Source organism: Vombatus ursinus, unplaced genomic scaffold (genome assembly GCF_900497805.2).
Source record: "Vombatus ursinus unplaced genomic scaffold, bare-nosed wombat genome assembly UNPS02014832.1, whole genome shotgun sequence".
Taxonomy (NCBI): domain Eukaryota; kingdom Metazoa; phylum Chordata; class Mammalia; order Diprotodontia; family Vombatidae; genus Vombatus; species Vombatus ursinus.
This window is the reverse complement of record NW_020954610.1, coordinates 49372689-49396608: the sequence shown is the minus strand read 5'-3', so window position 1 is coordinate 49396608 and position 23920 is coordinate 49372689. Positions and strand designations below refer to the sequence as shown.

Below are 23920 nucleotides of genomic sequence, written 5' to 3'. Positions count from 1 at the left end.
AATATTAAATAACTTATAAACAAAGCTTCTTTGGGCCTGATGATTTTGCTGGTTCACTCTGAAATTGTAAGTCTTACTAAGCACTTCATAGACTTACCAAAACATGCTTATAACAGCAGCTGTGGAACTAAGTCAGGAGTTCAAAGTAATTGCCAACCGTAAATGAAGAATTCAAATTAATGCACCCCTTTGGATATTTTCAGCTATGTATTGGAGCAAAACTAAATTCTAGCAACACAGCTATCTGAACGAGAAATTTAAAATAGAAAGAAATAGGCAGAATTAAACCTGCCTACTTACATCACATTTTAGTAGGAAACTTTTAAAAAGGTTATTTTGAATTAGTATAATTTACCCTTAAGCTATTTATGAAAACCTAACAAGCATTTTAAAGGGTCAGGAGTTTATCTCAAGAAAGAAGTTTGAGAGCTACGGCAATTAGTCATATATTTCATTTGCAGTTGTTAAGGAAATAGCTCTTTTGAATCAAAACTCTATTGTACCATTGAATATAAACCATGAATTCTGATAAAATAACTGGCAAAAAAAATTAGAAACTTGGTTGATGAAAGTTCTAATTAAGGTCTATACATTTTTGTCCATGACATAAAAGTTCAAGTCTGATTTCTACACACATCTGCTGTTGCTATTTAGATCAGAATAAAATCTTAGAAAATTCAAACACCATTTTTGACAAAAACATCTGAGTTACTGCAATTACTCAAGAGACAAAATATCTTAACGGCAGAACCAAAGGCAGAGGTAGTCCAATCCCCTAAATCATTTAATAATAGTTAGCATGTGCTTTAAGGTTTGCAAAGTTCTTTATAGATATTAGCTCATTTGATCCCAAAATCATTTCAGTAGGAAAAAGGGAAAGCAAACACTATTTGGTCCCATCAATTCATTTTTTCCTAATTACTATTCCATTTGTTTCCTTATGTCATTAGTCTCTCCAGCTCTTTGTACAGTACCTGGTACATAGTAGGCACTTAATAAATGCTTGTTGAATGACTCTCTACCTCAAATATTATGGAAGTTATCAAACTACTGTGGAGGCTTCTTACTATTTTCTTAGGATTACCCTACATCCATTAAAGCATGGTCTTTATGCCTTAATGTTTGAAATAGTATCTGCACTGTCACATAAAAAAGAAACAGTCTATTACTAGAAGTGAAGATCAAATGCTAACGTAGAACTTTCTTTTTTTTGCACTACAACCTCTGAAATTTGTTTTGGCTGAGCGGAGTGAATTTTACTTGATTTTGTCCAAGTACACTATTAAATGGAAAAAAGCAAAACAAAGGGACCAACTTGGAATGTCTTGTCTTCAGCATATACTTATATCAGTTATTTTTTCTTTAGTGACAAAGGCAAAAATACCTGGTTGTGATCTAAAAGATGATTTGCAAGCCTTTGTTGTCATTTCTTGAAATGATAGAGAATCTGATAGAAGGCAATGGAATTGAATTTACATAAGATTTTGTTCAGTCATTTTTCAGTTGTGTCTGGCTCTTTGTGACTCCATTTGAGATTTTCTTAGCAGAAGATAGTAGAGAGGTTTGCCATTTCCTTCTCCAGCTCATTTTAGAAATGTAGAAACTGAGGCAAACAGTGTTAAGTGACTTGCCCTGGGTCACACAGCTAATACGTATCTGAGGCCATATCTGAACTCAGGAAGATGAGTCTGCCTGATTCCAGGCCCAGCACTCTATCTACTGTGCCACCTAGGCAAAATTATTTTCCTGGACCAGACTTAAAAAGTAGATAGGGTTTGAAAGGGCCTTTCATATACAAAAAGGAATGAAGGCAGATATTCCTTTCAACTACTTCTCAATACTATAACATAGCTGGTGCTATCCAATATTTGAATAAACATGACCTAATCTATGCTGAAGGTGAATTTCACATCTAAATTATTCCTTTCCAGGGTGCACTGAAGAAACTATGGAAAAGTTCAGCCCCCCTTTCAAAAAAAAAAGTCCTGATATCTTCTCTATAGACAATTTGTAAAGATTTCTAATTAAATATGCTTAAAATTCTAGGCCATTTGAGATACATTACCAGTCAATAAAGCGGAAAAATTTTCTGCTAAAAAGTTTAACTATGTTTTGCAACTTAGGAAAACCTAAATGCAATGTCTAAATCAATGCATTAAGCTAGGAATCAAATCTGCAGAAAAAAAATCAACATATAATAATGTAGGGTCTTTATCATTTTATCTTTTCCTGATTTCATATATCATATTCCAGAACATAAAGTCTGATTACAACATTCTGCCACTGCAAACAAGAGGCATTAAAAGAACAACTCTTCCATTTGGAAACTGAAAGAAGGCTCCCTATGATTAATAGTCCAAGTGTTGACTACATCAAGGAACATTCATCTCAGGCTATGGTAATAAAACCGGATCACTCTGTGTACAATCTGATTTCATGCTTATATTAAAAGCTCAATTTGTATTTCAATGCATTGTTTCTGTGAAGGTATACTACTTGAATGCAGCTGTAACCTCATGGAAAAACCTAAGCAGTCTGCCTTGCTTCTAAGGTGCTAATAGCAACGTGATTTTTATAGCCTCACTATGGGTACAGGGAAACACTAGTATGTTCTGATGAAAACTTCTTTCATATTTACTGTAGCAGTGGAAATACTTTTCCATTTCACTACCACTGCCAACATAAATATTAATCTACAATGAGGGAAAATCCTGGAAACATTTCTTAAATGTAAACTTCATTTTCCTTGTAAAGTTCATCTATAAACCATTCTGTGAAGCAATCATTCCACAGAGACTCAAAATTTAAATATCTCCTTTTGTCAACAAAGAAGGAAACAATTTTAGCAAGTTAACTTCAAAATGCTTAAAAATCACAACAAAAAGTTCCCATTGGAATAAATTTAAATTCAGATTATTTTAGTCTTCAAATAGTGCCTTTTAATTTTGAGAGTTAAAAACCACTTATTCATGTGGTGAAGGAATCATAATGTTCTTCAAAAAACAAAGAGAAGATTAAAATGAAAATTTCCTCCACTTATGTACTGTTTCATGTGAAAATATTACTCATGCTGATGTGCCTCAAGAACATGATGATAAACATGTTAGATATACATACATGGTTCTCACTAATATCTTCAAGGAGTAACTTGCTATTCTTAATGTGTTAGGTGGGCTAATTTACTATAAGTCTGAAATAAACTTTTTCAAAGCAAGGTAATAGCAAATAGTGTTGTAAATGATATTAATTTAAAGCTTTATCTGTAAAAATTGAAAACACTCATAGTTAACAATGGCAATGCAATTATACTCTATTTCCATTCCTCATACAGATAGTCTCCTTGAATAGCTAAGTTACTCAACATCCATTTAATCTTTATTCTTCTTAGAGATATCAATTTGTATATTTAATTAGATTTAGGTAATTTTGCTAAAATGTAATCATATTTAATATACTGACACCTGAGATATCAGGTGGTGATTTTTCCCCACTCACTATCTACTAAAAATGGAATTAGTTAATCATATTATGGTCTTTTAGGTGATTATATATTGCTGAAGCTGCTCAGACAGCTTTATGGTATTCTATTTAAGGGACAATTTTGTCAATCACGTTGTGTCAAAGAATAATGAGAGTCTAACATTCTATATTTTTAAAAGACTACCAAAGCTGAACTCAAACATGATGTATCTATAATGTATCTTCAGTACTTTCAGTATAAGAACATATGTAAATAAGAGACATATGAGGTATAGCAATATAGTATCATTCAGGAAAACAAAAGGATCATTACATGGAAAGTTCTCACTAATACTTTTTATATATTGTACCACTTTAACACTGTACTTCCTAGTATGACAATAAGGAGTTTGCAGGCATACCTCAGAACATTAAAAAGGTAAAAACTGATTATTCTTAGGGACAGGAGCTTCTTATCTACTGAAACCTCTGCAATATTAGCGTTCACATAGGCTAGATTCTATGAGATTTTTAAGATAGTACTGTTAGCCAATTTGATAAATGTATTCTTATGGTGCACCTTTGTTTAATATGACAAAAGATCTCAGAAAGAATAATTTATGTTAATGCTAGACTACACATAATTGTGGACATCAGGGTCTCAACTATTCACTTGGAGATCATTAAGGATATGAAAACAAAGTTGTGGAAAATATCTGTTTTGACTTCAAGGATGGAACAGTAGACTTACAATATGAGCCTATGCCACATGATTTAGCATATCAGAGATAAGAACCATGATAACCCTGGAACGTAGGTCATTCATAGAGTTTAAGTATTTTCCTCTAATTTTCACAGAAAAGATGAAACATGTTTAAAATGAAATGAAAAAAAGCATATCTTAACATTAGGACAAAAAAATTAACTACAACTTCAAAGAGATATTCTTCCTCTGATAAACAAGAAAACTAGGATTATAAAGCAAATCTTCACTGTCAAATTTGAGAATATAAAAATTTAAATGTAACATAAAAAAAAAAGTTTGTAGCCAAAACCTATTTTGCTCAGAAAAGTTACCTCATTATTCCCAGATTAGTGAAGTCACTTGTTTGAAACACCATCCCCAAGCATATCAGTGTACAAAAACTGAATTTCTCAATCTCAAAATCATTTCCAAAAATTATACTGCCAACAAAAATATTTCAAGGGGAAAATAATCAATAGTGACACAAAGTTTGAAGTATCACCTGAAAACAGGCTGGTTATCTTTCAAAGCCTAGAACTTTCAAGCCAAGTAAATAGAGCTTATGTGTACTCTAAAGACACATAGAAAGACACATTTAACTATATTCTGCTATTTATATAAATTTATAGGTGAAATACTATAAATGAGAACAATTATTTTAAATACTTAAAGCTGTTATAAGTTGCAACAGATTTCTTCTGTAGCTCAACAATAAAAGAATTATTTAAATGAAAATTTAATAAATATATGTGATTGTGGTTTTGACTGATTTTAGCTAAAGCTAAAAAGATTACTGAAACAATAAGGACAGAGTTTCTTGGCAATAATATTTATCTTGGCAAAATACATGTTTATCAAGGGGTTGGCTGGCAGAGGAGAATGGAAAAAAGACTATCAAAAGAAGGCACAAAAGATATCATCTATAAGTATTAGTTGATTTAAAGTTATTAGATATTAACAATATACACATTGCTTTTGAGAGGTTAGTTATGAGTGTAAACCTTCAAAAGATATAAATAATACTATAAATTCTTCAAAACTCACCATTCTTGCGTTCATTGAGAGGAGGCAAATGCTGACTCGACTGTAAGGAAAGTTCCTGGAATTCATGAGCTACTGCTTCACTTTGAGGACTTGGAGCGAGGTGACCTAATGACCCCAACTCATCCTCAGGTTCTACCATCCCAGTGTGATCCATGGTCTTCCAATCACCACAAACACAGGAATCAAGATGCCTCTTAACCACAGCTGGTAAATGAGACTACAAAATCAAAAAATGTGTAATTAGTTTGTATAGTATGAGCTAAGAATATAAAATAGCAGTGAAAATTAATGCTGAGTAAATATCCAATAGGGAGAAAGTGATAGCAGTCTACCTTGGCTAGAATACATTTGGACTCATGTTCTTTCTGGGATGCCATATTTTACGACGGAGATGGAAAAGGTAGGGTAAGGCCAAAGAAGGGTGACCAGCATGGTGAAGAGACAGCAGAGAATGCCATGCAGCAGTAGTTTGAAGAAATTGGAAAAGAAACACATAAGTGAGAAATGGTAGCTGTCTTCAAGTATCTGAAGAGCCATCATATGGAAAAAGGATGTGATTTATTTTCCAAGAAAGTGAAATTAGGAGCAGTAACAGATTTAGACTATAAAAGAAAACTTCCTAAATATCAGAGATATCCAAGCATGCCTCAGGAGGTAGCAGGTAACTCCTATGCTATTCAATAAACTCGAGTGGCTCCCTACTGGAGGTACAAAAACAAAATCCTCATATTCAAAGGCTGCCTCGTATCTTTCCGGTCTTCTTACACCTTCCTCTTCCCTGCCCCTCAGTATATCTCTTCAATCCTGTGCCACTGGCCTCCTTGCTTTTCCTTGCACAAGACACTCTATTTCCTGATTCCAGGCATTTTCACTAGATGTTCCCCATGCATGGAATTCTCTCTTCTCATCTCCATTTCTTAGCTTCAAGTCTCAGCTAAAATTCCAGTGTCTTTAAGAAACCTTTCCCAAATCTCCTTTAATGCTATTACCTTTCCTCTGCTGATTTCTACAATTTGTCCTGCACATATTTTCTTTGTACATAATTGACTGCATGATGTCCTCCCCTCATTAGAAGAAGCTGCTTGAGAACAGGGACTGTCTTTTGTTTAGGTGGGGTTTTTTTTGTTTTGTTTTTTTTTTTTGCCTTTCTTTCTATCCCTGGTGCATAGGACAATGCCTGGCACAGTGTAGGCTTCTAATAAATGCCTGTTGACCTACTACCTAGACGTGTTCAACTCAATAAACATTTATTAAGTGCCTAGTATGTGGCAGGCACTGTACCAAGTGCAGGGGATACAAAAAGAGGCAAAAGACAATCCCTGGCTTCAAGGAGCTTACAATCTAATTGGAGGAACATGCCAAATACACACGTACGTGTACACACACACATACACACACAGCAAGCTACATATACGATAAACAGGAAATAATTAAAAGGAAACTACAGGAATTAAGAGGGGTTAGAAAAGCTTCTTGTAGAATGTGGGATTTTAGTTGGGACTTAAAGGAAGCCAAGCAGGTCAGTAGTCAGAGTGGAAGAGGGAGACTGTGCCAGTCATGGGGGACAGCCAGAGAAAATGCCTGGAGCTGAATATTCAACAAAAAGTGGGAAGAGAACATTTTGGAGATGTAGAGGGAATTGTTAGATAGGTACAGGTTGGAATTATGGTATGTCTGATTCTGATAGTCCAAGTTTCACTACTGTTTAAACTCATACAAATGACTGATCACCCTATATTTCAAAAGTTCCTCCTCCATAACATGGGAATAACAACACAGTTCCTTCCTATCTCAAAGGGCAATAGTGAGGCTAAAATGTTTTTTTTTTTTTTAAGGCAATTGGGGTTAAGTGACTTGCCCAAGGTCACACACCTAGTGTCAAGTGTTTGGTCTGAGGTCGGATTTGAACTCAGGTCCTCCTGACTTCAGGGGTGCTCTATCCACTGAGCCACCTAGCTGTCCCTAAAATGAGTTTTAAAAAAATTTTTTTTAAGCTCAAGTGCTATATGCAGATGAAAGGTAATTCTGTTGGCACTGAAGCTTTACTAAAATGGCATTGTAATCCTTAACCTATGGGACCTGATAAATAGTAGTGAAAACCAAGACAAAGTAGCATAGCTAGGGAAAAAAAATGTACTACTCTTAAGTATCAGCTATTTTTAACAGCTAAGAATTATATGTAGAAATTTCTATAAAATAGTTTCCAGCAAGAAAAAAAAGTTGCTATAACTTTTAGAAATGGTAGCCTTTAGTATTAAGATAATTTTTTCCTTTTTTTAACAAAAAAAAAATTGACAATGCCTTCAAAAGAAAAAAAAAGAACTATTTAAGCTACAGTAAATTTCAATAAGCTGAAAAACATTAGGTTTCAAGTTGCTCATTATTAGGGTAGATTTGTGGGTTTTATTATGCTAAATCTTAGAGATGGAAATAAGAAATTATAAATGTGGACAGATATTTACAACTTTGCCTTATGAGACCACCCAAAATGAACTCTGTACTTGATGAGTGCCTAAATACATAAAGCACAATATGCATGAGCTCAGTCGTGCAATGGTTTGTGAAACAATTACAAGCTTAAAGTTCTTTAATGATATAAATAGAATATCTATTTTTAATCTGTTAAAAAAAAGAACTTCTAACCAGTGTCAACTTATAGTTTAAATTCCTAATATATCAAACATAAAATTCAATATGACTGAGTACTATTGTTAGAATTATATAAGTCTGAAGTACCTATATATTATTTGTGCCCCGTTTAAGAAGTTCATTGTTTTGTTAACTTTCAGTAAGAAATGGTAATTATATAATGGCAATTATAATATGAAAATATTTCTGATCCTCGTTAAAAAACATAATGTGTATCTAACATATAGACTACTTCAAAGACACATGGCGTTTATAAGCCCTATAGTTCATAACCAGGATTAGAAATATTTTCACATCATGGTTGTTATTAAAGCATACGGTAGTAAAGAAGATACCAGTTTATAAGGATCAGGACCTATTGTGGAGTTTAAGAAACTAAAGAGATTACAACTCAAAAAACTGCAGTTTAAGTATAAATATATCCTTAAAGATCTAAATATACTTTGTTTTTCATGTTTAGTCATATACATTGATGGAGAAAATTGGATAATCATGGGCCAGGAAGTTACAGTTCCACATATTTTCTCCTTCTTATTGAGAATGCAAGTCAATAAAGAGGAAAAAAAAATAATCAAAATGATAATTCTTTTTCTTCTCCCTATTTCCCATTATTAGAAAAAATAATTAAAATCACTTTCATACACTAAGAAACAAAAGCAGATGAAGTCACATAAAACTATTAAAAGGTAATTTTTCCCATTAATACTTTAGGGTTTCTAAGATGTTGGGTATCTTATTCACAGAAATAAAATTATCTTATAAAATATCTTCAAAATTTGTCTTTGGAGGTAGTAATAATTATCTGTGGATATGAATTTTTGTCATCACATTGTTTCCTTTGAAGAATTTATGACAATATATTAAAAACATTTTTAAACTTAGAGTAACCCGTGTTCATATCAGAATAATTCTCCAGAAGGGAGATCACCTTTGTCTCCTAACTAAATATGTTATACATACAACACCTGGGGATAAAAGTAGACTCCTGGGGAGTGGAGCCACAATGGCAGAACAAAGGCAGGGACTCACCTGAGCTCTCTCCCAAACCTCTCCAAATACCTTTAAAAAATTATTCTAAATAAATTCTTGAGCAACAGAACCTACGAAAAGACAGAATGAAACACATTTCCAGCCTAAGACAGCCTAGAAAGTCGACAAGAACAGTCTGTTGCACCAGGGTGAGAGAGATGTGCAGTCCAGCACATACTAGGCCAGCACCGACCCTGCCCCAGCAAAATCAGAGCAGGCCTCTAGGCAACTCAATCACTAGTAGCAGAGGTGGTTTCCGGACTTCTCAGCCCACAGACACCAAAGATAATTTAGAAGGTCATCAGGAAAGGTCTATCGCACCAGGATGAGAATGGAGCACAGTCCAAAGCAGGCCATGCTAGCACAGCCCTAGCCACAGCAAACCAGAAGCAGGCCTTGGGAGTGACTCAATCTGCAGCGACAGCAGCTGTTTCTGGAGCTCTCGGCCCACAGATGGTAAAGGGTTAAACAACTGGTCAGAAGGAGATTACAGGGCCTTTTTGCTAGCACTGGGGCAGGACTGTTGCTTTGCTCATACTTGCATCCTGATTGCAGTGCTAGGTGCCAATTCTGGGGCAAGGAAAAACACTAGCATAGCAGAGCTTGCAGCCACAGTGGAGGGGAGACCCTCCCCACAGTACCAGGGAAGAAAAGGGTGCTTCTGGTCTCCCACAGATGAAAGCACAGGCCAGGAAAATAGTAAACATCTCTCTTTAGATCATACCAGCTTGGAAGAACTGAAAACTTAAAGGTACCTAGAAATATTTCTGATAGCAGCTACACAAAACCCCTGAAACTTGGGACAGTGCACCTTCCACAGTGTAAGCAGAGCCCTACTTTAACAAAGAGTTAAAAAGTCAAGTAATAAGCTGGGAAAATGAGTAAACAGGAAAAAACTCTGACTATAGAAAGTTATTATAGTGACAAGGGAGATCAAAACACACTCAGAAGAAGACAACAAAATCAAAGCTCCCACATCCAAAGCCTCCAAGAAAAATATGAATTGGTCTCAGGCCATGGAAGAGTTCACAAAGGATTTGGAAAATCAAATAAGAGAAGCAGAGGAAAAACTGGGAAGAGAAATGAGACTGATGCAAGAAAATCATGAAAAACGAGCCAACAGTTTGATAAAAGAGACACCAAAAAAATACTGAAGAAAATAACACCTTAAAAAACAGACTAGGCCAAATGGTAAAAGGGGTCCAAAAACTAAAAGAGGACAAGAATATCTTAAAAAGCAGAATCGACCAAATGGAAAAGGAGGTCAAAAAGCTCACTGAAGAAAATAATTCCTTAAAAATTAGAATGGAGCAAATGGAAGCTAATGACTTTATAAGAAATGAAGAAACTATAAAACAAACCAAAAGAATGAAAGAATAGAAGACAATGTGAAACATCTCAGCGGAAAAACAACTGACTGGAAAATAGACCCAGGAGAGATAATTTAAAAATTATTGCACTATCTGAACAACATGATCAAAAAAAGAGCCTAGACATCATCTTTCAAGAAATTATCACGGAAAACTGGCTTGATATTCTAGAACCAGAGGGTAAAACAGAAATTGAAAGAATCCACCAATCACCTCCTGAAAGAGATCCCAAGGGCAGCTAGGTGGTACAATGGATAGAGCATGGGCCCTGGAGTCAGGAGGACCTGAGTTCAAATCCAGCCTCAGACACATAACACTTACTAGATGTGTGACTCTAGACAAGTCACTTAACCCCAATTGCCTCGAAAGAAAGAAAGAGAGAAAGAAAGAAGAGATCTCAAAATGAAAACTACCAGGAATATTATAGCCAAATTCCAGAGTTCCTAGGTCAAGGAGAAAATATTGCAAACAGCCATAAAGAAACAATTTAGGCATTGTGGAGCCACAATCAGGATAACACAAGGTTTAGTAGCTTCTACATTAAAGGATTGGTGTGCTTGGAATATATTCCTGAGGGCAAAGGAACTAGGATTACAAACAAAAATCACCTACCCAGCAAAAACATAATCCATGAAGGGGAAAATGGACGTTCAATGAGAGGAATTTCAAGCATTCTTGAGAAAAGATCAGAACTAAATAAAAATTTGACTTTCAATTATAAAACTCAAGAGAAGCCCGAAAAGGTAAATAGGAAAGAGAAATCATAAGGGAATTATTAAAATTAAACTGCTTACATTCCTACATGGAAGACAATATTTGTAACTTATAAGACCTTTCTCATTATTAGGGTAGTTAAAAGGGGTATATACAGAGGGCACAGGTGTAAGTTGAATATGAAGAGATGATATCTAAAAAATAAAATTAAAGGGTGACAGAGAGGAATGTACTGGGAGAAAGGGAGAGACAGAATGGGGTAAATATGAAAGAGGCAAGAAAAACTTTTACAGTGGAGGGGAAGAGGGCAGAGGTATGGGGAAGTGAGTGAACTTCACTCTCAACAGAATTAGCTTAAAGAGCAAATAATATACACACTCTATTGGGTATAGATATCTATCTTACCCTACAGGAAAGTGGGGGGAAGGGGATAAGAAAAGGGGAGAATAATAGAAGGGAGGGCAGACTGGGGGAGGAACAGGATAAAAGGAAAGAGAGAATAGAATAAACAGGAGGGGGGACTAGGATGGATGCAAATACAGTTAGTCTTTCACAACAAGACTATTATGGAAGTGTTTTGCATGACTACACATGTGTAACCTATATGAAATTGCTTCACTTTTCAATGAGGGTGGGTGGGGAGGGAGGAAGGGAGAAAGGGAGGGGAGAGGAGAGAATTTGGAACTCCAAAGTTTTAAAAATGAATGTTAAAATTGTTTTTACATGTAACTGGGGAAAAATAAAAAAATACTAAAGAAAAAAAAATTTTTAAAAGTGGATCTCTAAAATTATTTTAATCATGGCCTTTTATTTTTAAAAACTTTAATGTTAGTACATATATTATACTCCTCTATAGGGGGTAGAGAGGGAGTAGTACAGGAAGTAAAATCTTTTAGATCACAAGAAAATATGAATAAAGAAGGATATAGTACACTGGAGAGGGAACTCTTTGCTTAAATATATCTCCACTGGGAAAAGAATGAGTGTATAGAAATGCGTAGTTATAAGATCAGACAGACTGCTATATGAACCTAATTTAATTTTGCTATCACCAACACAACTGGCAACAACTAATTACGAGTTCCTAATGCTTAATGTGGCTCCACCTTGACTAAAAATGTATATGGTACAGAAAAACGAAGTCAAATTTGTTTAGATTCAATCATATTTTTAAATTAACAGCCAAGCTTGCCATTTAAGAGTACTCTGGCCAATCCTTTTCAAAGATGATTCTCTATTCTTGGATTTGTAATTTAGAGTTCGTTATATCTGCGACAACGAGAGATTATGTGACTTATTCAAAGTAACACAGAAATACCACCTTTGCCACAATGATAAGTGTTATTTGAACACAGATCTTTCTGATCTGTGCAAAGCTCAGCAAGTTCAATCTCTCATTTGTGACACTACATCAGTCTCTCAATTTGAAATATACACACAGTAGGTACAAAATTTTGTACTGAGAATCAAGAGGAGTAAAATGTACGAGGCAACACTAATTGAAAGAGAAATCAGGAAAGTCCTCTGTTGGAAGTAGAGCCTGAGCTATGCTTTGAAGGAAGCATAGGCAGAGGTGAGTTGGGAGGGCATTCCAGCTAGCCACTAGAGATAAGTGTTAAGGAGATGGAATTTCTTTTTTTTTTTTTTGGCGGGGTCGGGGGGGGGGGTGGGATGGGGTGGTGAACAGAAAGATTGGTAGGTTAGACATGTCTAGTTGTAGACATGGCGTACGTAGATTTTAACAAAGTAGTTAACACATAACAAAATCTCTCTTGCCATACTTGAGGATAAAATATAGAGGGTAATTGGATGGATTCAGAATTGTCTGGATAACCAGACCCAAAGTACAGTCAAAAATGGATTGATAACAACATAGAGTAATTTCTAGTAAAGTACCCCAGGAATCTTGCTGCTCAATATTTGTAACAACTTGAATGAAAGTATAAGATGAAAAGCTTGCCAAATTCGCAGATCATAAGTAGGTTGAACAGAAATGTAAAAGGTGAAAAAACTGGCACCCAAAAAGAAGTAAATAGCATAGAATGATAAGCCAAATAAGATAACATAAAATTTAATAGGGCCAAATGTAAAAGTTCTACATTTGCATTAAAAAAAATCACATGAATATAATGGAATACTATTATGCTATAAGAAATGAAGGAGTGGTTTCAGAGAAATCTGAAAAGACATATGAACTGATAAAGAGTAAAGTGAGCAAAGCCAAGAAAACAATTTATATAACAATGTTAAAACTTAAGAACTCCGACCAGCATAATGACCAACCATGATTCCAGAGTACTGATAATGAAGAATGCTCCCCATCTGCTGAAAGAGAGGTGACAGTCTCAATATGCAGAACAAAACATACATTTGTGGACATGATAAATGTGGGAATTTGTATTTTTCCCCCAAAGAGAAGAAAGAGATAAGAGGGAGAGAAAATACTTTTTAACTGAAAAAAAAAAAAATTAACCAAAACTTATAAAAATGAACTAGATAAATACGGTTATAGGGGAAGTATTGCTAGATAATGGTTCATATGAAAAAGTTGAATGAGTCAGCAGTGTAATATGACAGTCAAAAAGGCTAACGCCATCTGAGACTGCAAAGAAATCGTGTCCAGAATGAGCAAAGTATTAATTCTGCTTTACTCTGCCCTAGACAAGTCACATTAAGACTATTATATGCAGTATGAGCACTACATTTTAGGAAAATGTATCAATATATCAACAGATATAGAGAAAGACTTTGATCAAATCCTGTCCTGTGTTAAAAACTTTTGAAAGCACAGGCATTTAAAAGTCTTCTTTCATTGTTTGTCCTTCATCCTCAAAGAGGATTGTAACATCAGAAAGGTGACGTCATGACTTGCAAGTGAATTGGATTTAAGTAAGGGAGGGCTGTGCAAAGTCACAAGCCTCACTCTTTCCTAAGCCGCCTGAGACCAGTGGCAAGATATAGATCAGGACACCGATCAATCAAACCTCACAAGACATCTTGGGATTCATGACTTAGGTTTCTTTCTTAAGGACCATGACTTAGAAAACCTTCTTGACCATCAGCCAAAGAGTATGTATCTGAAATGAAGAACTATTATTATTTATAAAGGATAGTTTCCTGAAAATTCCTTAGAGTGGCAAAGTAAGGATGCCCTCTTTGCCTAGAACTATTTGACATGATTCTATAAATTCTAGCTGTGGTGATAAGACAAGAAAAGAATTTAAGGTGTGTGCGTGCGTGTGCACACACGCATGTGCAAAATCAAAGAGAAATTTATCATTATTTGCAGGGGATACAGTGGTTTATTTAGGAAAAAAAAAGAATCAAGTAAAGATTACTAGTAGCTTCTGTAGTAGGATACTAACTAAATCCATTAAAGTCATCAGCATTTCTATATAGTACCAAAAAGTCAACAGGACAATATAATAAGAAATTGTATTCAAAATGAATAAACTATCTAGAATTAAATCTACTAACATACTTTGCACTTATGGAAAAATAACTGCAAAACATTCTTTACGGAAATAAAGACAATTAAAGAAATATTTATGGTTCAATGTGGAATCATACTAATCTAAAAATGGTGCTACCTAAATTAACATACAGATTTGAAGCTCTGCTTAATTGTCAAAGGATTACTTTTTGGCACTAAACAAAATAATAACATTTATTCAGAAGAACAAAATATCTAAGGTTTCAAGGGAAATAATAAACTGAAGCTGGAATGAAGGGGCTGCAGCATTACTTGATCTCTAAATAATAAAGCAATAATTATTTTTGTTTTGTTTTTTTCTGGTCAGGCAATTGGGATTAAGTGACTTGCCTAGGGTCACACAGCTAGTGTCAAGTGTTTGAGGCCACATTTGAACTCAGGTCCTCCTGACTTGAAGGCTGGTGCTCTATCTAATGTGCCACCTAGCTGCCCCTAATAATTATTTGTAAAAAAACTATTTGGTACAGGTAAAAAAATAGAAAAATATATTAGAACAGACTAGAAAAGCAAGATGCAAAAACAACATTACAGCAGTCTGTCTCAAGGGAATCCAAGGGAAAAAAATTACTGGAATACAGAATTCCTAATTGACAAAAACTGCTGAGCAAACTAGAAGACACTTCGACAGAAACTAGACTTTGACAAGCATGCACCACATACCAATATAAACTACAAATAAATACACAACCTAAAAACAGAAAGTTTCATTATTATTTTAGAGAATGAAAGCAGGTACCTTACAGAATTTTGGCTAAGGAAAACTTAACCAAAACAAGGACAGAGATGGTCACAAAAGATTAACAAACAAAATAATGGGAAAATGATTGGGAGAAGAGGAAAGATTTTCAAAGAGCAAAAAGGAAACTGTATAGAAGACATAGAAGGGTTTGAACTTTTGAAGAAAACCAGAGATTGAATTTGGGGAGGAGAAATTAGGGAGAAATTGAGGAAAATTTAAAGAACAATCTCCAGGTTCATATGCAAAACTTCTGACTTCCTGAGAGAAGGGTGGAGCAGAAGGAGTAGGATCATGGAAGACCAAAGAAGAGTGAAGAATAATGCAAGACAGCAACTCAAGGAGAATTCAAGAAGGAAAAGGAGTTGGTTGGCAAGGAAAGTAGGAAAAAGTAAACAATTGGTAACTTAACAAATCATTAAGCAAGTTGCTAAGTAAAACAAATTAGTGGAACAAATAAGAAGTTAGTCTGAAAAGGTAAAGGAAGGTAAGAGTGTGCCTTTAAATTTATTGTTGAAACAAAGAAAGGAAGTTTGCTGTGGTTGATAGGTTACAAAGAGGTAGGGGTGTGATGAAGTCAGTTGTACGTGTTCCCAATTGTTATATTTTCAGTGTATTTACACTTCAGGAACAGGCAAATGCTACAAATCATAGCTTAATTTATTGTTTTGTTGATTGTCTATACTTAAGAAAGCAATAGAGAAAATTATAATAATGCAGATTTAATTTAAAAGTATGTAGTGCTTTAATTTTTTCCTGAGAGCCAGTTACTAAGCATTTACCAGCACACTGCTACTGAGAGACATTAAAAGGTTGCAAAAATTTTAATCAGGTGTAAGGTACATGCACACAAGTAGTTTAAAAAACAAATGTGAAAATCTAAATCAGGGATGGGAGTACAAATTTTTCAGTGACTTCATTTAACTTTGACTTTTAAATTTTTCTAAGGTCAAAAGACTACTATCTAAATTGTAAATGTAAGCTGGTCTCAGTCCTAGAGAAAGTAAAGGAATGTTTCTATTACCCCAGGTTGAAAGGAATAAAGAAGTGCTCCTAGAAGGAATGAAAGCCAGGCTTCAATGGGGAGGGGAAGTGGGTATGTGGAAATGATGAATTGGCAGAAGGTAAATGTGACACTTGTCAGAAGGCTGGAAAGTAAATATTTCATACAGAGTTAAAGGAAGAAAAAAGATGACTGTACACATGAAACTAAAAGATAAATGAGGATCTTCCTAAAAATAAGGCAGCTAAACAGGGAAAAAGAAGTTCCTTGACCTTCAAGGAAGGATAAAATAGAGTCACAAAAAATATTAGAACAGATCATAGCATATGTGTCACAGGAAAAAGTTAAAAGCAGTGGTGATTTATGACTTCTTGTTAAGAGGTAGCTATTCACTAAACTGTATATAGAGAAGCCTATTGTCTTCCTGGGGCACATAACCATGACATAATAGAAAATTGTCCAAAACTTATCAAAATATGTGATTAATACTCACTTCTGGAAACAGTCATGAAGTCCTATAAATGCCTTACTGTAAGGAATTCTGTTAATTCATACAAGTACAAATGATACTACCAAATCTAAAAAGTACTCCTAAAGATTATGAAATCTTGGGCAAAAAACTGAATACCGAAGGAGTGCAAAAGACAAGGATTTGGCAGGATTTGGAAAATGAACATCTGGCTAAGTAATGGATTTGGATTTCTGGACCATGGCTTAAAATATAATGATAACAGACTCATGGACATGGATGAAGTATATCTAACTAAAGCTGCTAAGAATATATTGGTCTGGCAGCCTTTGACACTGTGGATCATTATCTCCTCCTTGAGAGTCTGTTTTCTCTAGGCTTCTGGCAGCCACTCTCCTCATTTTCCTACCTATCAGAACTCTCCTCAGTCTCCTTTGCTGGATCCTTACCCATGTCCTGCTACAGGATTCTGTCCTGGATCTTCATCTCTTTTCTCTTCTCCCTTTATACTAAATCTCTTGGTGATCTCAACAGCTCCTATCGATTTAATTACCATATCTATACTGATGATTCTCAAATCTACCTATCCAGCCCTAACTTCTCTGCTGACCTTGAATCTCCCATCTCCAATTACCTTTCAGACATAATGGACTGGATGTCCAGGAGACATCTTAAACTCAAAGTGATCAAATCCAAACTCGGTATCTTGCCACTTAAACACTACTTCTTTGCCAGACCCCAACATCCCTGTTACTGGAAAGAGCAATACCATCCTCCCCAGACTGCAACCTAGGTGTCATCTTTAACGCCTATCTCTCACCTCCCATATTTAATCTGTTGCCAAGGGCTGTTGATTTCACCTTTGCAACATTTCTCGAACATGCCCCATTTTCTCCTCTGTTACTGCCACCACCCTGATGCCTCATTACCTTATGTCTAGACTACTGAAATAGCCTACTGGTGAGTCTGCCTGCCTCAAGTCTCTCCCTACTCCAATCTCCAAACGTCAAAGTGATTTTCCTAAAGCACAGATCTAACCATGTCCTCCCCTAGGTACTCCCCCTCACTAAAAAACAAAACAACAAAAACTCTAGTTTTTTTAGATTTTTAGGTTCCCAAACACCTAAAGGATTAAAGACAAAATACTCTGGCATTTGAAGGCCTTCTTAACCTAACCCTCCTCCCCACTCCTTCTCCAGTTCTACTATGTACTCTCTGATCCAGTGACATGACCTCCTTGCGTCCCACATATAAAACACTCAATCGCTCAGATTAAGGCATTATCTTTGGCTGTCCTCCATGCCAAGAATGCTCTCCTTCATCTATATCTACCAGCTTCCCTGGCTTTCTTCAAGTGTCAACTAAAACCCCATCTTCTAAAGAAGCCTTTCCCAACTCCTCTTAATTCTAGTGCATTCCCTTTTCTAAGTATCTTCTATGTTTCCTGTATATAGCTTTTTTGTACATATTTGTTTGCTGTCTACCTCATTACATTGTGAGCTCCTTGAGGGCAGAGACTATTTTGTTTCTTTTTGTATCTCCAGTGCTTAGTACAGTGCTTGGCACACATCAGGTGCTTAAATGTTTATTGACTAATTGGTATCTTGCAAATCAAACTGAAAGAGTTCTAAAAAAAGGAAAAAGATTGAAGGAAGAGGAGAGTGGCTGCCAATCCACAATAAAAGATACCACCCAAAGTAGCAACAATTAAGGAACAAAAATAATAGATTAAATACGTAGAAATTCACATTAGAAAAATTCAGGCAGTTAAAAAAAAAAAAAAAGGAAACCGGGGGAAACCGGGGCAAATCTGATCTCAAAAGTATCATTAAGATTTTGTGGAATGAAACTCAGTTCTGGATGAGTATATTTTATTGAAGATCTTGCCATACCAGTTTATTTTATCTAGGATGCCAAATGCCCAAAAAGATGATAAATCTGAGTAACAGCATAAAGGTGACCAGCCTAGGGATCAGAAACACCTGGTTTCAAGTTCTGCATCTTAACAAGCATCAGTTATGTGACAATAGATTATAGGCTGCTGAGATTCTAAATCACACAAGCAGTAAGATGTATCAGTGGAGAGAATTTCCATACAATTCATTCACAGGAATGAAATTAGATGTCCAGGCCAAAAAATCCCCAAAGACGAAAACCCTAGGTTTGTTTTTTTTTCCCCCATCTTTGAATGATAGCTGAGTTCTTCTGAGTTTAATAATTTTTAAAAAATTAAGTATTTTCAATTCTTCATACTTAAGCAGCATGATTTTTCAACTTATTAGTTTTTGACATTAAGCTTACCTGAAACTCCCACTCACTTCTCCAAATTAAGAAAATTATAAGTTAAGAGTATTTCGAAAGTGAGAAACAAGAAAGACTGACAAGCAAAAGCTATATATTCACACACATTCAGGATAAATTAGAAGCAATATTGTTCATAGTCACATTTTATTCTGAAATTCCAATACCAAATTGCAAGATATAAGTAAGTCTGTACAATTTTTATTTCCAATATCAACTCAAATATTTATTAAGTGCCATTATATGTGAAGTACTGGCACTGGAAAAATAAAGACAAAAATAAGAGACTCCTGACTCTTGAGGATATTTATTACATGTTACTGGGATGATAAAACATATACATAACTAAGTTAAATTCAAGATGATTTAAGAAGGGAGAGGTGGGGAAAGAGTAATCACGAAAAGCTCTGAGGAAGAGGTGGCACCTGAACTAGACTTTAAAGGAAATAAGTGATTCTTAAAGGGGAGACAGGATGCCAGATTGTTTGAGAGATCATCAATATATTACAAGGGCCTCAAGAATGAGGATGGGGTGAGGTAGAAAGGAAGGCCATTAGCCAGGAAATGACCTCTATAATGAAGAACAATCTGGATGACAGATAATTGTAAACTTCCTTCGGCTCAGGTACCACTTCCTGTGGAAAATTTTTCCTGATGCCCTAATCGTTAGTGCATACCTCATTCTGCTGAAGCAATCTGTATTCACATATTTGCACCCTTCCCACAATAAAACACAATAAAACAAGATCCTCAAGGAAAGAAATGGTAATTTTTGTACTTATATCCTTGTATACAGTAGTTACTTAGTGCTATATTGAATGGAATGGGACAATATGGTCCAGATCAATGAAACAGACCCCAAAAGAAAAGATGCTCAAAAACAGTGTAAATAGAATGATTTGGAACTGCCACCAAGAAAAAAGGAGAGAATACCCAGGTAAGTCATTTTACCGAATGGCAGCAGACGGACCACCTTCACATGCCCCCTTCAGCAAGACCTTTAAATTCTCACCAGACCAAATAATGATCAAGAAATACAATGAGAAACTAGAAGTGATTTCTCCCATTCCAAAACTACACAAAAAGCCAGCCTAAGGCCCTTGTGCAATAGTAATGGGGCCCAGCAGTAAAGCCAGTGCTATGTCAGTCAAATAAGCTGGCAGCCTCCCAGGGCACAAAGGGACTGACAAAGAAACTAGCAGCCTGTAAGGCTGTGTGTATGGAAGCCAAAAACAGCAAGAAGGCTGCCCAAAAAGATGCAGAGAGATTAGAAAATCAGAGTGGTCAGAAAACCCTTGGGCAGGGACGTTGGAATCTCCAGAGAGTGGCAATGGCCAAAGTAGTGCAGCAGTACTCAGACAGAGACAGGCCAGGCCCAAGAGTTCCAAGGTCCCTAGTATTCTGTCCTGAGTTGCCATAAAAGCATGAAGAATATGTCCCGAAGTGACCAGGACTTAATCTAAACGTTAAAGGAAGTTCTTACCCCAGGAGGTAGAAGTCAGCATGGGAACCTAGAGAGAGAATAAGTAAAGATGACCACTCAAACTAAAATCACAACAGAAGTCAGAGCCTAGCCATGGGAAGAAGTCCTATTCAGGAACTAAAGATGAAGAAATAAGTAAATTACACACAGACTAGGATAAAAAAAAAATTAGTATAAATCTAAAGATCTCCAAAATGGAGTAACTCTGCAACTGTAAGCAGAGAATGAAAGGGAAAAATTTCTGCAAGGAAAAATAATAGGCAGCATATATATTTTACATATATAAAAACATATACATATATTTATATATGTATATATTTATGTATCTAAGTATAAGGTTTGTAAAACTTTATAAATATGTGAATATGTTATGTATTGTATACTACCATATTTCACCGCATAATAGTCACAGACTTTATGACAAATTCTTTGCAAAAAGTAGGATGTGACCATTATGTGAAGCTGCTTTTTTTTTTTTTAATATGCTGGTATTACTTGTCTTTTAGTTTCCACCAGTCTCACACCAACTTTCCACTCACTGAAAACTATTTTTCTGCAGCTCTGTTTGTATGCTTGCAGTGGATATGATCACTTTCAGCTTGAAGCCACAGAATAGTTTTTATACTTACCCATAATCAGAACGAAATGCTTCGCACATTAATATATCACTGGCAGACAAACTGTACAGTTTAGCTAGCACAGGAAGATGCAAGCCTTACCATATCATGTGACTTACTCCTGGCAGCTGTGCCTGCCTGCCCGCTCCCTTTGTGCCTATGGCTCTACGTTGGGTTAAGAGTCAACACCATTAGTACTGCAGCGCACTTAACAAACCATCCAAGTAGTCTCTTGGAAATATACTGACAATGCGGTGTGCCGAGAATTCTAGCCTCACAGCTTACAATCAGACAGAGATAAATGCGTATCCATATGCCATTGGTGAATACATTGCTGCTCTGTTTACCTTTTAAGAGGCGTGATGAACAGAATTATACCATGCAACAATTACCCAATGAAAGGTTATAAACCAAATCTTGGACTGAAAAAACAGGGTTTGTGACGATTATGTGGTGAAATAATGGCATTTTAATTTTTTATTAATATATAGTATTACCTACCTATCTAAAAGATCTCATTTGATTGTCATAATAGCTCTGAAGTAGAGGCTATTATGATCCCCATTTTACAGATGAGGAAACAGAGAGGTTAAATCATGTGCCAAGAGTCACACAGCTGGTAAATGTCTGAATTAAAATTTGAACTTGGGTCTTCCTGGCTTCAAGTTCAAGGCTCTATATATTACACCACCTGACTCAATGACTATATGAATACTGAGAAAAAACTAATCCAAAGGTTAAATTTTTTTGTTTTTTTACAGCTCTGAAGGAAAGAATTGGAAAGAGAATAAATACTTTAGAAGAGAAAGCAATAAACCTTGAGCCAGTAATGGACCTCCTGAAAACTAGAATAAAACAAACAAAAATCAATGACTCAATGAAACAGCAAGAAATATTAGAATAAAACCAAAAAATGATAAAGAAAATATAAGATATCTAATATAAAAAATTATTTAAAACGAACAAGGAAAAAGAATTTATGAATCATTGGGTCTACTGAGAAATAATTTTTTATAAAGCCTGTACATTATATTTCAAGTAATCATAAATGAAAAAGTGATGGATCTACTAAAACTGAGGGGTAAAGTAAAATAGAAAGAATCCACTGGTAACTTCCTGAAAGAAAAAGTTCCAGAAATGTCATGGTCAAAATCCCAAACTCCCACATCAAAGAAAACTATACTAAAAGTATCCAGAATGTTTGCATACCAATGAACCATAGACAGAATCATCCAAGACCTGGCAGCTTCTACTCAAAACAGTAGGAGATCTTGGAATACAGTCCAGAAAGTTCTCGCTGTCCATATGTGCATTAAACAGCCCAGACCAGCCCAGCTCCAGCTGAAGATCTGGCTCCTGGCAGGAGCAGCAGTGGTAGTAGCACTGGTGCAGCCTTGTGCCAGGGATCCTCTGCTCTAGGCACTGAAGCCACTCTGGCACTGGGACCCCAAACACTGAAGCCACTCCAGCTGGAAGGGCTCCAGGCACTGAAGCTGCTCTGGCTGTGGAAGCTGCAGGACCATAAAAGGGCCATGCAAGGAGAAAGGGAGGACTACAGAACACTCCACTTATATTGAGCAAGAATCAGCTATATTCCAAAAGGCAAGATAGGCGTGCAAACAAGAATGACTTATCCTGAAGGTCTGAGTATAATCCAACCTCCTTATCTTCCCTCACCCCCACAAAAAAAAAAAAAAGGTGAGAGGGGGAGACTTTTAATGGAATAACAGTCTTAAAACCATTTTTGATGAAAAGACCAACAACTAGGTAGAAACACTATGAAACAAATAACAGAGTCTAGGGAAATTTAAATCGGTAATTTTTTTTTTCCCTGGAAGGGATTGTATGATGATTTAAGCAGGGGGAGGAGACTTATCTCACATAAGTGGGATGTGCAAAGTGAAGACTATAAAAAAGTAGATGGGGTAGGGACATCAGGCATCACTTGAACCTTACTTTCTTCTAAACTGGTCAAAAGATAATAGAACACATATACACACAAATACATAAAACATTTGGTATAGCGATTCATTCAACTTAACATGTAAACAGGAAGGAATAGGAAGAAAGAAGAAAAATAAGAGGAAAGGTAGATTCAGGGAGGGATGAGTCATAAGCAAAGAAACCTTAATCTTCAAGTGGGAACTATGAAGAGAGGTTTAAAAGGAAAGAAAGGGTAAGAAATTGTGATAAAAGGAGGAAAGCTAATAGAAAAAAGTATAAGAGAATAGGATGGATGGAAAAACAGAATGAAAGGCCTTTACAATGAATATGAATTAAATGAATTAACCCATAAAATGAAAGACAACAGCAGAATGACTAAGAAAGCACAATACAATGTTTAATACAAATATATGGAGTTAAAACAAGAGGTTGGAGTAAAATCTATTATGCCTCAACTAAACTCAAAATGAGAGGGGTACAACTCATGACTTTAGATAAGCAATAACAACAACAGACTTAATGAAAAGAAATAAGCAGGGAAACTACATTTTGCTAAAAGGTAGCACAGACAATTTATTAATTTTAGTACTTAGCACACGTTCTCTGAATGGCACAGCATCTAAGTAAAGGCTAAATGAATTAAAGAGAGAAACAGAAAAAGTTTAAGAAAGGAACTCAATAGACTCCTTCCAGGAAAGAAAAAATATAAGCAGAAAATTAACAAGAAGATAAGGAACTGAAGAGAAATTCAGAAAAATTAGACATGATAGACCTTTGGTGATTACTAAACAGGAATAGGAAGAAGTATAGATATTTTTCATAGCAACCTTACAAAAATCAACTATGCATTAGGGCATAAAAACC

The 23920-nt window shown here is 35.5% G+C and overlaps 1 protein-coding gene across 7 annotated transcripts in view; it reads right to left on the bottom strand.

The window, feature by feature from the left end:
* MRTFB (myocardin related transcription factor B) overlaps positions 1-23920 on the bottom strand; it is a 253599-nt gene that overhangs the window by 123575 nt on the left and 106104 nt on the right. For all 7 annotated transcript variants that reach the window (XM_027839253.1, XM_027839256.1, XM_027839252.1 and 4 more), the window contains exon 3: positions 5249-5465. In XM_027839253.1, the coding sequence (XP_027695054.1) occupies positions 5249-5402 (154 nt within the window). In that variant the 5' untranslated portion in view covers positions 5403-5465. The remainder of the gene's footprint in view (positions 1-5248; positions 5466-23920) is intronic.